Here is a 14,033-nt window from a genome sequence, read left to right as displayed (position 1 = left end):
TGCCTCAGGCACCCATTATCTAGGAACTATACTCCCACTTCACTACTGTTCATCACCCTTCTCGTTCATCTTTCAAATACTCCCCATATCTAACAGCCTCCTCCCTCTCCATCCACTCCTTCCAAACCCCCTCCTCCCTCACCGGCGGAACCATCCCATTAACCCGCCAATTATCAGCAGGATGTTCATAGATATTATACTCCCATTTCACACCCTTAGGACCCAGAACAGGCTCCACAATCTTATTCACGCTATCGATAAAAGCCAACCGAACTTCCTCGCTAGGAAATGCCGAGCTGGATGGTTAAGCGCGAAGAACACCGTGTTTGCTGGTGTTTTGCCCCCGCTGCAGAAGGTGCCGATTCGGTTTTCGTGGAAGAAGACATTTACTAGGAATGCGGGGATGTTGAGTTAAACGTAGTTTTTTGTGATGGATGAGGCCTAGGATATAAGGTGAATATATCCTGGCGTTGGAGTTGTGCTAGGCTACCTCTCGTCTAGGATATAGAGCTAGTGTTATTTGTCGGATTTACGCCGTATGCATAAACCCTGGGGTGTGCTTACAGGCGCACACAAGTCGATCGAATACCACGATTATGGAAGAGAGACGAGAGTGCAATAGAGGTGGGTCGGCAGCGAACAGGTTGAACAGTGGAAGGTCAACACAGTTTAATCAGAATTTGCCTTGAGCTCTATTCGTGGGTGAAAATGGTGTCAACTTATGACATTGTCGTCAAACTTATTCAATTTAACTAGGGAAACAAGCAGTATTTATAACTTTAGGTACATGGCAGAATGTCACAGGAAAGGACTGATAAAGATCTCAGAATAACATGGGGGCATACAAGAGTGTTAGGAAACATATTGTTCTTTGCGTTATGTGTGATAGTTGATATCTTTTTATCGTATTGTATAGTCGTGCTCTGGGGTGTTTATCCGATTGGTCCGATGTGTATTGCGTATCAACACGCTTAGTGCGGGGTATCGCACATCCACATGTTGACAACCTATTCACGATTTCCTGGCTGCAAAAGACGTCTCCGACAGTAGAATTCAGCTCGTGTAACTACCTTCTGCGAAGATATAAGGCCTATTGCGAAGCCTGTCTTTTCAAAGTTGTAGATATCCTCCGGTTGTATCCCGTTCTCGTCAATCACGCGTTGGACGGTCGCAAACTAGGCTTGTAGGGCTTTTGGGTCTTCGTTTAATGCGCGTTGGTAGTCGTATCGCACCAAGAAGCGTGTTCGAAGCTTATCGCGACGTTTAATAAATTCTGATGGCCAATTTTTACTAACGGTAGGCGGAGGTTAGCTACCGCGTGCAGCTAGTAGTATATTCGCTATCTCTCTAATATTAGCCGGTCTAGGCGCTGCTCTACGTGTATCTATAGAGACTATCTATTCAGTAAGCGCATCCTCTTCTAATTGAGTCAATTTATAGCGATTTGGGCGCATATCAACGCGTCCAATTCGGCCGACAGCGCGATGTTGCAGTGGTGAACGTGGGATTGCGTATAGAGTAGCTGCTGCGCGAATAAATTTGATGCGGCCATTTTTAAGATCTTCAAGGGCTAATAGGATCCTGCCCTCCTGATTGACCAACTTCTGCGAGGATTCAGAGTGAATTGGTGGCATGATAGGTGGTTGAAGTTAGTATGTAGGTGGGAAGACGTGATTTTCGATGGGGTGGCTCGGTCACGCGGGAATTACGTTACCTAGCGGATGCTTGAAGAACGAGATCGACAGAGCTATGCTAAGCACGGAGCTTCCGGAGAGCCACCTACCTAGAAAGAGGTATACTTTAATGCGTTGTCGTAGGTTCTATAAGCTAGGCCCGTAATGCTGGCAGGATCCTTATAGAAAGAAACACTATACGGTGATTCTCGAAATCGCCTTGACCAACAAACACTGAGAGACTCTTTCCTGGCCCCACCGCCAAGGCCCCGTTCCGTTGGCGAAGTCAAGATCCAGCACATCGGGATCCATGACTCACCGCCTAACCTGGCAACTGAACCTGTTGAAATTCCCTTCAGATCTTAGCTTCCTCCTTTGTACATATCTCTAAATAGATCGTTTTCAGCGTGTACTTCTGTACTTCGTCTCTTAGGTCCCCCCCAACAATAGAAAAGGCGCATTCCAACAGCAGTGGTGATACAGAGAACCACAACCTTAAAGTACACCATGGGTACACTTAGTGGTCGAGATGATGGCATTCGACTTGAACAGATGCCGCGCGGCAACAACCAGGATCAGCGCATGACAGATCCAGGTGAAGGGCCGACTCAGTTTAACCAGATCTGTCCAGAGGATGACTGGGATAAGAAAGAAGGCTGGCCTGTCGTTGGAGCTGGCTCAGCCATATTCTTCGTGTACCTTGGCTTGATATATTCCTATGGCATCGTACAGCTTCACCTTACCGAATCACGTCTTGCAAGTGTCTCGACTTTGTCCTTCATCGGGTCAGTTGCGGCAGCAATTGGCCCTCTCACTGGCACGATAGTAGCGCGGATCATTAGGCGTATTGGCTACAGAGCTACTGCATTTACTGGAAGTATATTTCTTGGTCTCGGAGAGTTTACCGCGGGTTGGTCTACAAAATCGGTGCCTGCTATGTTTGTCACTCAAGGGATTTTGTTTGGTGTCGGAGCTTCCTTGCTCTTCTTGGTATATATTCTTCCCTTTTCTATGGTTATGTTACTCTGATGCTGATCGTGTTCGCAGCCGGCTGCCACGGTTCCATCCTTATGGTTCAAGAACAAACGAGGATTAGCAACTGGTATTGTTTATGGAGGTGCTGGTGTTGGCTCTGCTGTGATCGCCCTTTCGTTAGAGAGGCTGATTGCTGTAGTTGGACTTGAGGCATCTTTAAAGATTCTCGGAGCGTCAGCATGGGCTATTTGTCTTGCCGCATCATACTTTCTTAAGGCACCTGTAGGACGTGGACGTGCAATGTCGGGTGTGCAATGGTAGGCTTTTGAAATTTGTGCAGTGAAACTTTGTCTTGCTGACGATATGACACAGGCGTCTTTTCCGAAGTCTCAAATTCGATATCATGCTCATCATGGGAGCAATTGCAACATTTCCTCTCTTCGTCCCTCCCTTCTTGCTCCCGCTTTATACTACTTCAATTGGTCTCTCTGGCCAGGTCAGTGCTGCCATTCTTGCATCATGGAACCTCGCCTCTGCTCTCGGTCGTATCACTATGGGACTTGGGGCAGATGCCTTTCTGGGTCCTGTAAACAGTATGCTTGTCTCGCTCACGGTGTTCGGAATGAGTGCAATTGCAATCTGGCCGTTCTCAACCTCGCTGGGGCTGCTTATTTTCTTCGCCATCCTGAATGGAATGAGCTCTGGAGGCTTCTTCAGTCTAATGCCGCTTGTCGTAGGCGCAGTTTTTGGAGATGGTCATCTCGCTAACATTATGTCTATGCTGACGACATCATGGACCTTTGGGTACTTTATGGTGAGAGGCAAAGTCTACAGACTAATTCTTTGATGGAGAGAACGCTAATATACGATAAAGGGCGCGCCTATCGCGGGATACCTGTTAGAAGCGTATGGCGGCACGGAAGCAGGACTTGCAGCATTTCGACCGGCATTTTTCTACGCTGGCGCTTTGACGCTAGCGAGTGCGGGTTTGATTTTAGCAATACGTCTGATGATTAAACAAGAGGTGTTTGCTAGAGTCTAGTAACAACACTAGGTATGTTCTTCAGCATCAATCAACAACCGTTGGATCCTTGCGGCCCAAACCAAGTTGTCGAGACATGGAACAGTAAATTACCGCTTGGATAGAGGTTATGCTGAATGGCCCACTCTCCTATGTGTTTTTGTAGTAATCTGGTACCCTTGGCCTTACGGTCGTATATGCACTGTGTATCTGAGCCATATCTGGGGTATTTCAGACTGACCCATGATATTCATTCTTTCAATCAATCAGCCTTTGCATCCAAGATTGGTCCCACTTGAGCCTACCCTCTGCCTCATTCGCTTATGGGATTACCAGCCTATCAGCTTGCTCCGACACAAGTTGTATTTGTAGGATTTTCGGTCCTAGGTGCCTGAGGACGGCAACTGCCTGAGGGGCAACCAAGAACTCCCGGGCACCGTACATTAGCGCCATCACGTGCAGTTCCTATTGTAACACCCAAACATGCCCCAAACTGGGAGCCAGAATCGGCCTGCGGCTAGCCGTGACAACGGATAGTACGAAACACATAAATATGCTAAGACCTTCCGAACTAGGACTATCTTATACATACTTATGTAGAGCGCGGTCGAAAATAGGTTATTTGGTTTTCAGCAATACCAAGGTTGGGTCTAAAGTTGGGTTTTGCGGAAGTCTACGGCAGGTCATTAATTCCTTAGCACAAGGTGGCCTTCCCTACATAATTTGCAGGGATTCCACTAGAGAATCATAAAATTCTACGGGCTCTCTTTTCATACGCATAACTAGTAAAAGCTGCGGTGTCCCTAGTGATTCCCCCTTCTTTTCTGGGCTTGTAGATCGCCCGGTCTGTTTCGGCGAGGCCTCTGGTGGAGCCGTTAACACAGGCTCTACCCTCCTTGAGATGACAGAGGTAGCGTCGCGCCTCATTCTATTATTTCCGTTTTGAAGTGGCATTCTGTGAATGCTGTTTTCATTCAAGTTGACAGGGAAGGAAAACAGTTGAAGTGGGCATTCGGCCTCGTCGGCAATAGACTCTCGGCAGCTGGGATGATCACTCATCATGGCGACACTCGCCCACAGAGTGAAGCATGCGATTGCAGGCCATTGAGGTGAGAAACCAGGCCTCGGTTGCGTTCTTTGATCACTTTCAATATACAAATCCAGTAGTCAATTGTATAGCTATGTGATTCACGAAGATGAATAAAAAGTAACAATCATTCAATATTTACAGTCAATCACAGACAGTCTCTAAATCCATTATGGCGCCCCGAACACCTTCCAACCCATCATCACCACGATGGACGACATCAAAACTGCCCAGAAACGACGCAGTATCTACCTTCGCCCTTTCCTCCTCTTTTGGCTTAATTCACTGTTCGCCGAAATTATTTTCCTCGCTGTCGGCATCTTCATCATGACCGGCACCCGAGACCTCTTCTACAAAGTCATGTGGACTCTTGTCTTCTGCCCGTTAGGAATGGGCGGGGCAATGGGTGGATTGATAAATTGCTTTATTGTTGATCACTACTATGGGAAAAATGCCGCTCATTTCACCGGCATCCCTGCGCTACTGGTTCTCAGCGCATGTAACTATCTTTGTTACAACCTCGACAGGCATTTTGGATGGTTTAGGGCTGCGGAGCATCCGATGTGGTTCCATTGGCGGTATCCGATGATTTGGGCGGTCGGTTATGGGAACGGGATACTCTTGTTTATAGACAAGGGACAGGAAAAACTGGCGAGGATGGGGCTTTGATTTTTTTTCGTGGACATTCTGTCGGGGTTTGGACTTGGTCTATTTGACTGGGGGGCTCGGAACTTGAAGTGTGAGCCTTGAAATTTCAATAGATACCTATGGTCTCCTAGGTATTGTGCCCTAAGGGGATTATGTGGAAGTTTGCGATGTAAATAATCAGTAAGGGCCGAAGCATTCAGCACTGTGGTCAGGTATTTTCATGAGAGAAGAATGAACCATGTGAATTCTACAGCAGTTAGTTTCGTAGATAATACATTTCAACCTACCTTCGAAGCCAAAAATCCACTTGAAGCCTCGGCAGATCAGTTGAATACTAATCAAGCTGGAAAGAAGATTCCGGAGCTTGAGGCCTACGGCTAATGCTTACTTGAGGTTCCTATTCCAAGCACCTATACAGAATCGTGAATGGGAAGGTACCGTGGCAGTTCAAAATTGAATTTGAAGACTAGACAAACATTCACATCCTATATAATTCAGCGTCGTGTTTATCAGAAAATATTCCGAATTCGATTTCAAAATTCCGTGTTGATATATCTCAGGCATCCCATCATAGTCTATTCTTCAACTGATGTTGTGATTTCAAGTCTTGTAGGCGTCTCAAACTCGCGGAACTGCACTGTGGTTGTCTATGGAAGGTTCAAGATATTTACCTTGCGGCATTGGATCTCATTCCATTTGTTTAAAATCAGAGTATTCGTTTAAAATGCCCACAGTTCAATTCGAGTAACTGTTTTGGCTTTCCAGTTTGCTTGAAAATGGCAATAGCATTTGAGGTTTGCACTGGCATGTCCGCCGCAAATGAGAAGCAGGCGGGACAATAGCAACCAAAGCCATCGATCTTTATGATGCCCTCGAAACTCATCCATATATTTTTCATAAGAAATTTTGTTTTCAAAGCGATGGGAAGATAGGAGATACAGATCATCAAGTAGTCTTTTTTATTTCAAAAGTTCTAACAGTAATGATGATTAGGAAATATTCTTGGAGAAACACGATCAGCTATAAGCTGCTGGCTGGTCATGGTATGTTTAGCAGCATTTGACAACGAAGATAGGAGATGAATAGACCCATAGATTGAACTTAAGAAAGAAACAGAAAAATCCAATCCCATTAGTCTACCTGACTGCAAACTATGTAGTAGCGACAGTGTCCGTAGATAGTGTGTCCATGACTCCATACTGTGGCCTCGTCCCGCACCAATCACCGCCCGACCGCCTACGACATCACCTCGCCAGCTTCCCGCAGCTCCTGTTACGACCAACCCTCCAACTCCTGCCCCGCCTCGAGGGCTCCCTTTTAACCATATCGTGTCTTCCAGTCCCTATTGTCACGATGTCCCAGCCCGGCCGGTACCTACTCGTCTCCCTCCCGACCTCCATCGTCCCCTCGCACCACCGCGATGACGCCCTCGAAGCCGTATCGACCACCGTCTCCCCCGAGAATGGCTCCGTAGCCTCCTTCCCAATCCCGGAATTCAAGATCGGCACGCTAGATGCGTTGGTACAGCAGGCCGACGAGCTAGCTAAGCTGGAGACCTCCTGCCAGGCTGTGGTGGCTAAGGTCGGCGATGCGTTGAAGAATATCCTCGAGGGTGATGAGGCGCAGATTGATCGCATGAAGGTCGTGAATGATAGTACGTGTCAGGAGTGGAGCGGAGAATGGTGCTGATGTTCTGGACTGACAATATGCAGAGCCTGTTGATCAGTACTTGCGAACGTTCTCGTGGAATAAGGTCAAGTATCGCGCGGATAAGCCGCTGGCGGAGTTGATCGATCTGCTGCACAAGGTGGGTTGCAGAGCGATTCAAGCATTAGAGCGTATAATGTGGGACTTGAGCTAATATACTCTCTAGGAAGCTGCTAGCATCGACAATGATATCCGGTCCAAGTACTCGCAATATAACCAAGTTAAGAACACGCTGGCTACGCTCCAGCGGAAACAAACGTGCGAACCCACAGCTATTCTATCGCCAAACCTTGGACCAAGCTAACCATTCAATCAACATGCAGAGGCAACCTCTCCACAAAATCCCTCGCCTCCGTCATCGACCCCCGATCCATCGTCCAAGACTCCGAATACATCGAGACCCACCTGATCGCCGTACCCTCCCAGCTAGTCAAGGACTTCCTCAAGACCTACGAGACCGTCGCCCCGATGGTCGTGCCCCGATCTGCACAATTGCTCGCCGAGGACAGCGAATTCTCTCTGTACGCCGTGACGAGCTTCAAGAAGCACAGTGTCGAGTTTGTGCACAAGTGCCGTGAGCAGAAATGGATTCCGCGCGACTTCAAGTACGTCGAGGGTGGTAAGGAGGAAGAGCGGAAGGAAGTTGAGCGTGTTGGAGGCGATGAGCGCAAGCTTTGGGGCGAGACGCTGCGTCTAGGCCGGACTGCTTGGAGTGAGGCGGTTATGGTCTGGATTCATATCCTGGTGTTGCGGGTGTTTGTGGAGACTGTTCTACGGTATGGTCTTCCGTTGGACTTTGTCTGTGGTTTGATTCGGGTATGTTTTTTTTTCGTGTGGTTCTTGAAGGTGGCTCTTATTGTGGCGTCATTGACTAACATTGCTCTTCTTTTTCTAGACCCCGTCCTCGAAGCAAGCAGACAAGGCCAAGAGCAACCTTGAAGAGAAGTACTCGTATCTTGCGGGTAACGCATTTGGACGAGACAAGAAGGGCCGCGTTAAACGGGATGACCCGAACGAGATGCACATGGGCGCCGAGGGAAGCGCAGAGTACACACCATATGTTTACTACGAATTCGAGTTCCAGTGAACACCCCATCTGTTTAATTGGGCTTGTCGCTGCGGGGAAAGGGGAATCGCGTACATATACCAGTTCGGTACATTGAGCACAAACTAGCCTGTTTTCTTTCTATTGTCTTGTTTTAGGTTGGGTATTGATTGTTCTACATCTACCGAATACACAGTCTCGATCGGGGCTCTCAGTGGTTCCGAAGACCAAATTCTTTGCAAAGCGATCTATATTTGTCCAGTATATACAGCGCCTGTATGCGGGGAATCAAGACAAAAACAACCATTCCAGATCCACACCACAGTATGCGACTGCTCCTCCCATAAAGCCTCACAAAGGCCCATTTTCAGCTCGTACACATCAAAACATTCATGAGACCAGGAAAAGTAAAAACCAGTTTACTCCTGCTTGGGGGGCAGATAGCCCTTAGAGTCGAGGTAATCAATGATCTGCTTAACAGCATCGGGGATAGCCAGATCCACGTTCTTGATGTACACCTCCGGCTTCTCCGGAGCCTCATACGGGGCACTGATACCAGTGAACTCCTTAATAATACCCTCGCGAGCCTTCTTGTACAGACCCTTGGGATCACGCTGCTCAGCAACCTCAACGGGGACATCGACATGGACCTCGACGAAAGGCAGACCAGTCTCCTCGCCGGGGGTGGGCACCTCGTGCAGCTGGCGGGCGGTCTCGCGGTCCTTGCGGTAAGGCGAGATGAAAGAGGTAATCGCGACGGCGGAGGAATCAGCGAACAACTTGGCGACCTCGGCGATACGGCGGATGTTCTCGTTGCGGTCGGCCTCGCTGAAACCAAGGTCCTTGTTCAGACCGAAGCGGATGTTGTCGCCGTCCAGACGGTAGGCGTGCACGCCGCGGTCTCGCAGGAGCTGGTGCTCCAGCTCAACGGCTAGCGTTGACTTGCCCGAGGCGGACAGGCCGGTCAGCCAGATTGTCAGGCCTTGCTGCTTGCGCAGGTCGGTGCGCTCCTTGCGGGTGAGGGCGGCGGCGTGGAAGGTGATGTTGCTGTGAAGAAGGTGGGGTTAGTATAGTTGCCTCTTGTGGGTCTGTCGGTGGTTTGATGGAGGGGATTCTGGGATCTCGAGGGCTTCAATTGGACTTACGTGGCCATTGTGAAGGTATGTGTATGTGCAAAAGGGAAGAGGGATGAAGGAGAGTCCAAGAATTTAATCCAGGAGGGGAAAAGAGACGGTGAAACGGGCCGCGTAAGAGTGGAAACGAGTGATGATCGCGGGGTTTTCTGCGGGCTTGGCGGAGTTTGATACGAATTGCCGGTTATATACGAATTGCGCCATCGATGACAACTTTAATTGGGGTCTGGGAAGTATACAGAACCAATGATAATATGCAGTCAAAATTCTATGCTATACATAATCCAATCGTGTCCGACAGGAATACAAAATGCTCTCTAGAAAACAAATCACAAAAGAAATTAAGATAAGAGAAAAAAGAATGAAAGTCGAAAAATCGAATCGCCCGTACGCCAGGAACCAGGAACAAAGTTGATCACGTCAGAGAAATTTCTTTCAATCGCTGACGCCACGGTACAAGCCGGACAGCGCCTGAGGTACCAAACCAGTTAGCCACAGTTTCGCCACAACGCAAAGTTTAAAGTTGGAGATTCCAAAGAATTAGGAAAACTTACAGCAGCCTGCTTAGGCTCGATAAACAGTGCCTTGGCCTCGACCAGCACCACGGGCTCCTTGCCGTCTTCAGGGAGAGTCTCAATGCGACCCTCAACCCACGCCTTCCGACCCTCCACCTTGACAGTCTCCGCCCGGAGAACCACGTAAGAGTTGGCCATGGCCGGCGCCCGGTAGTCAATGTTCAAGTTGGCGGTAACACCGACCTTGTTCGGCAACGCCGGGAAACAGCAACGAGCCAAACCCTCGTCCAACAACGTAGCCAGCATACCACCGTGAATGATACCGGGGTGACCGCAGATATCAGAGCCTAGGTACATGAACGAAGCCAGATTCTTGCCCTCGCGCTGAGAGAACACGAACGGGGGAACGACGAGCTTGTTGGGTCCCGACAGAGCGCCGGCCGTCAGACTGCGCGCGCGCATGCCCTCTGGGAACCGAAGATGCGGGCGCGACTCCTGGTAATCGGGGTCTGCGCGAAGCTTCTCGGCTTCGGGGTGTGTGCGGAGATACTCATTGACTTCCTCGGCCTGAGCATCCACGGGCACGAAGGCCGTCAGGGTCTCGGCGTCGGAGATAATAGCGGTCGCCATGAGTCGTGATACGGTACGTTGAGTCTGATATAGAAGGCCGGCAGAAAAGGCAAGAACTGCGATCGAAGTGAAGCCTAGGAAGCGGCGGAATCGCGATCGCGGAGGCGGAGGAGGTGTTTGCGGATGAACGGAAGGGTTCGGTTCTGCGACAGCCGACGGTTTAGAAACTTTTCCACCTGGAGATATGATGCCGTTGATGCATCTGGATCTAGATCGTAGCACAGGGCTTACCGGTAGAATAGAGTCGACGGCGAGTATACCGCGGAGACGCGAAAGAGTGCCGATGTGATGAGGGGGCTGCGCGGCGCTGGAGGAGAAGCCGAGATGGAAATGGCGTCAATCGGGCTGTTGAGGAGATGGAGGAGGAAAGAGAGGAGAAAGAGGAAGCAGCAAAAGATGATGGACGGAGCATTATCCAAACCCGACCCGTTCAAGGTCGTCAGTGTCGAGTTGTTGGGAGGCAAAGGTTGGTTGAGGACGGAGAGTGGACTCCGAGCGGCTGACTTACCTCGGCATCCTGTCCTTCTTGGGCGTTTTCCGGGTTTTTCGTCACTTATCCAGGTTGCCTGAAAATTTGATGTGGTGGCTAAGCCTAGATTTTTTCAAATTTATGCTTTTCATGAGTGGATAGACAGTATTACTGCTACATGGACCCTTTTCACGAACTTTGAGGATTTCCAACTTGTCTGCTTTAAGTTTGGCATGACCGTTTGGATCGCCGTTGCATACACATCTCCACAACTCGCTCCACTACTCCGTACATACTTGTAGCATGTACACGGAGTAAATACCGACAGCGGCTATTGAGATTGGCTTTCAGAACTATTGCGTATTGATTATGTCCTTGATGTACTTTTTTCAAATAACAGAAGGTAGAAACATTGCAAGCCGAGTGGATGCCTAGCATGAACATGGCCGTGCTGCCCATGCTTACAGCCATCTAACAACAAAGGCCCCAGATATAGCCGTAGGATGAGCTCATTCCCTCCGATTTGAGCTTCATCAAGTTGGAAACATGGTAGTCACGTATTCTGACAACATTTTCTGGCGCTTCTTGATCATGGAGATCCAGTAGACCACCGCCGCGGGTAGACAATTGTGTCAATAGAAATAACACCTTGAAAGATGTCGTTACCATGGACTCCAATTTGGCACCGCGAAGCATATCCGAATCTTGGTTGGGAAAATTACGACGTACGGAGACACCGTCGTCGCCGTCGCCGTCGCCGTCGCCGTCGCCGCCGTCGGCTGATAGGCCTCGTCGCTTGGTCTAACAGAAACAAGCGGTAACTATTTCAAAAATCGTAATATCATGATGGAACAAAGATGTGAGAGCATATTCACGCAAGATATCCACCATGAAAAGCTCGCAAAGCCGTAGGAGCCTCTGGTATAGTTCGAGATCCGGCGGAGAAAGTCGCCTGAATTTTCAGGCGAAAGTACATTACACGTGACCAGCACGTGACCCTCACAGACCCTAACCGAAGTATAAAATATCGGGCAAGTAGAGAAGCAATATCACCCCTCCACATCGCAGCTTTAGAGGTTATTGGGCCTTCAGGTATTCAATAAATGCTGTAGTTGGATTGAGCTCATATGGGAGCCCTTGATCTAGGGGATTGCCGTAGATCTGGCCCGGATTGCGGAGTCGGAGGAAGATATTGACTTGAAATAGGAGGAAATCACGAGGATAACACAAGGTAATAGCGGCCTGGTTCTATTATGATAACTTAAGTTAGCTATTAGTTGCTGGAGCATGCTGGATCTTGAACATTGAGGCGAAATACACGGTATTGGGTGAATGGTAGCTGATTATGGGCTCACCATGGCTGTCGAGGCTGAAAATGACATGGCAAGATCCTTGCAAAGGAAGCATTAGAAAAGAATAGTCAGATGAGGTAGATATAAGAGAACACTAGACTGTTTGCACTATCTCACTTGGCAAGAAGTTCACATGAACTCCTTGTTTAGATGGGTGCTTCGACATTTTCCTTCCTGACATCTCCCCACCATTCCTTCTTCACCTCCCAAAACACTCTACCGACGCAAATTTCAAATATCCTTTCCCTCCAGGATATTTTCCATATTTCCAAACCTTTTGTTCGCTCTAAAATAGCTCAAATCACTTATTCAGATGTTTCCATCGAGGATATAATGCACGCAAGCAAGCACGATCATGAGGCGTTCACTTCGAATATTCCTAATCCGAGCTCCTTGGACTTGGAACCAGAGAGTCGAGAGTCGTCTATTCTCGTCTCAGGCTGTGCCTTCTGTCTAGAGCAGTCAGGAGAACTCTATGATTGTGGTCACTGTCGTGCCTTTACATACTGCTGCAAGGACCACTTTTTACGGGACAGAGCATCTCACGGTCCATTCTGCGACCTCATCGAGGAGGGCCGCTTGACAGCCGAGGGTTTAAAACATGAGCTAGTTGTGATACGGCCAATGCGCGAGTTGGTGCTCACGGCCGCAGTAAAATGTCACCTTGCATCTGGCGCAGCGAAGGAGGTCTTCGGTCTCCACCTCACAGTATTCACATTCCGTAGAGGGAGCACGAGCGAGAGGAGTAGAGAATAGCTTATAAATGAGGAATTTGTCGGAATAGGCGGATCGGGTCGTTGACGGCGGAATCCATGTTGGAGGTGACGTGTGGAGGGCGTGGATGGTGCGGTTGATGTGAGTCAAAAGAGGATGAGAAAGTTGAGATGGTTCCAATCAGAAAGAATAGATGAAAGTGATGGGTAACGGTGGAGACTGAGGAAGGCGAGATGGAGGTAGGGAAAAATGGTGAAGGAAGACTGCGAGAGAGAAAGAAGGAAGAGAGAAGAAGAGCCCCGCGACTTCATAGTCCTACGCAGCGGGCCCACGTTGTAAAGCGGAGCCTTGACTGCTGCCGTAAATGTTTGATACGTAAATCTGCATTCTCGAGAACAATCTGTCTTCACGTGGCCAGGTTAAGCAAACGTAAACGGTGGGAAGAGAGACGCGTCCCGTCAGGGTGCGGCTTGATAAGAATAGAAATCTATATTAGTTATGGATAATCTCTATAATTCTTTTAATCCTAAGCAAGGATGAATGAGGAGGAAGCTATTCGATGCGGTGCCTAACTCAAGCAACTGTAACTATCATCATTACTTCACTAATAGGTCTGATTATGATAGGATGTGAAAAATTCTTGCCATCTCCGCAATCACAATTCAAAATGCGAATATCACAGATTCCAATGTTTCCGTATTTTGATTGGTCCACACTTACTCTTGAGATTCACACAAGCATGTCAACTTTGGAAGCTCAAAGTTGCTGGGAAACACTATTACCCGCTCTGTTTGCTCTTCTATCTGATGAATGGCTTTTTCTTTTAGGTCTTCTCCGTCTATCAATGTAGGGTGACCGGTATTCAATATGATATTCCAATATCTTTACCTTCATTCGCGCGCTGAGAATGAGGGTAATGTCTACTGTGTGTGGCTTTAACTGGGACAGACTTAGCTACGTGTGCCTTCCTGGGAGAGATTCATGAAGTCCGGTGATTTTGGCTTGTGAGTTTACCTACGGCAGCAATTCATTTCCCCAAACACGCGGAAGTCGGAGACGACTAG

At 48.6% G+C, this 14,033-nt stretch overlaps 6 protein-coding genes across 6 annotated transcripts; 3 read left to right on the top strand and 3 right to left on the bottom strand.

The window, feature by feature from the left end:
* Positions 1-2,068: 2,068 nt before the first annotated feature.
* N7473_011991 (monocarboxylate transporter) lies at positions 2,069-4,041 on the top strand. The gene is made up of 4 exons (XM_057157930.1): positions 2,069-2,663; positions 2,721-2,965; positions 3,021-3,462; positions 3,523-4,041. The coding sequence occupies exons 1-4, from the start codon at positions 2,181-2,183 to the stop codon at positions 3,688-3,690; spliced, it is 1,338 nt and encodes a 445-aa protein (XP_057003780.1). The 5' UTR covers positions 2,069-2,180; the 3' UTR covers positions 3,691-4,041.
* A 925-nt stretch (positions 4,042-4,966) lies between these two features.
* On the top strand, positions 4,967-5,425 carry N7473_011990 (uncharacterized protein; the record flags this gene model as incomplete). The annotated part of the gene is made up of 1 exon (XM_057157929.1): positions 4,967-5,425. One exon carries the CDS (start codon positions 4,967-4,969, stop codon positions 5,423-5,425), a length of 459 nt encoding a protein of 152 aa, XP_057003779.1.
* Positions 5,426-6,757: 1,332 nt separating this feature from the next.
* N7473_011989 (H(+)-transporting V1 sector ATPase subunit C) lies at positions 6,758-8,198 on the top strand (the record flags this gene model as incomplete). Its single annotated transcript, XM_057157928.1, has 5 exons — positions 6,758-7,058; positions 7,117-7,211; positions 7,278-7,369; positions 7,435-7,927; positions 8,007-8,198. 5 exons carry the CDS (start codon positions 6,758-6,760, stop codon positions 8,196-8,198), a joined length of 1,173 nt encoding a protein of 390 aa, XP_057003778.1.
* A 377-nt stretch (positions 8,199-8,575) lies between these two features.
* N7473_011988 (adenylyl-sulfate kinase) lies at positions 8,576-9,309 on the bottom strand (the record flags this gene model as incomplete). The annotated part of the gene is made up of 2 exons (XM_057157927.1): positions 8,576-9,203; positions 9,302-9,309. 2 exons carry the CDS (start codon positions 9,307-9,309, stop codon positions 8,576-8,578), a joined length of 636 nt encoding a protein of 211 aa, XP_057003777.1.
* A 415-nt stretch (positions 9,310-9,724) lies between these two features.
* Positions 9,725-10,846, bottom strand: N7473_011987 (PaaI family thioesterase; the record flags this gene model as incomplete). The annotated part of the gene is made up of 3 exons (XM_057157926.1): positions 9,725-9,760; positions 9,844-10,577; positions 10,666-10,846. The coding sequence occupies 3 exons, from the start codon at positions 10,844-10,846 to the stop codon at positions 9,725-9,727; spliced, it is 951 nt and encodes a 316-aa protein (XP_057003776.1).
* A 1,134-nt stretch (positions 10,847-11,980) lies between these two features.
* On the bottom strand, positions 11,981-12,285 carry N7473_011986 (uncharacterized protein; the record flags this gene model as incomplete). The annotated part of the gene is made up of 2 exons (XM_057157925.1): positions 11,981-12,151; positions 12,259-12,285. 2 exons carry the CDS (start codon positions 12,283-12,285, stop codon positions 11,981-11,983), a joined length of 198 nt encoding a protein of 65 aa, XP_057003775.1.
* Positions 12,286-14,033: the final 1,748 nt, after the last annotated feature.

Source organism: Penicillium subrubescens (genome assembly GCF_028828155.1).
Source record: "Penicillium subrubescens strain IBT 31985 chromosome Unknown utg000010l_segment0_segment0, whole genome shotgun sequence".
Lineage (NCBI taxonomy): Eukaryota > Fungi > Ascomycota > Eurotiomycetes > Eurotiales > Aspergillaceae > Penicillium > Penicillium subrubescens.
This window is presented reverse-complemented; position numbering and strand designations above follow the sequence as displayed.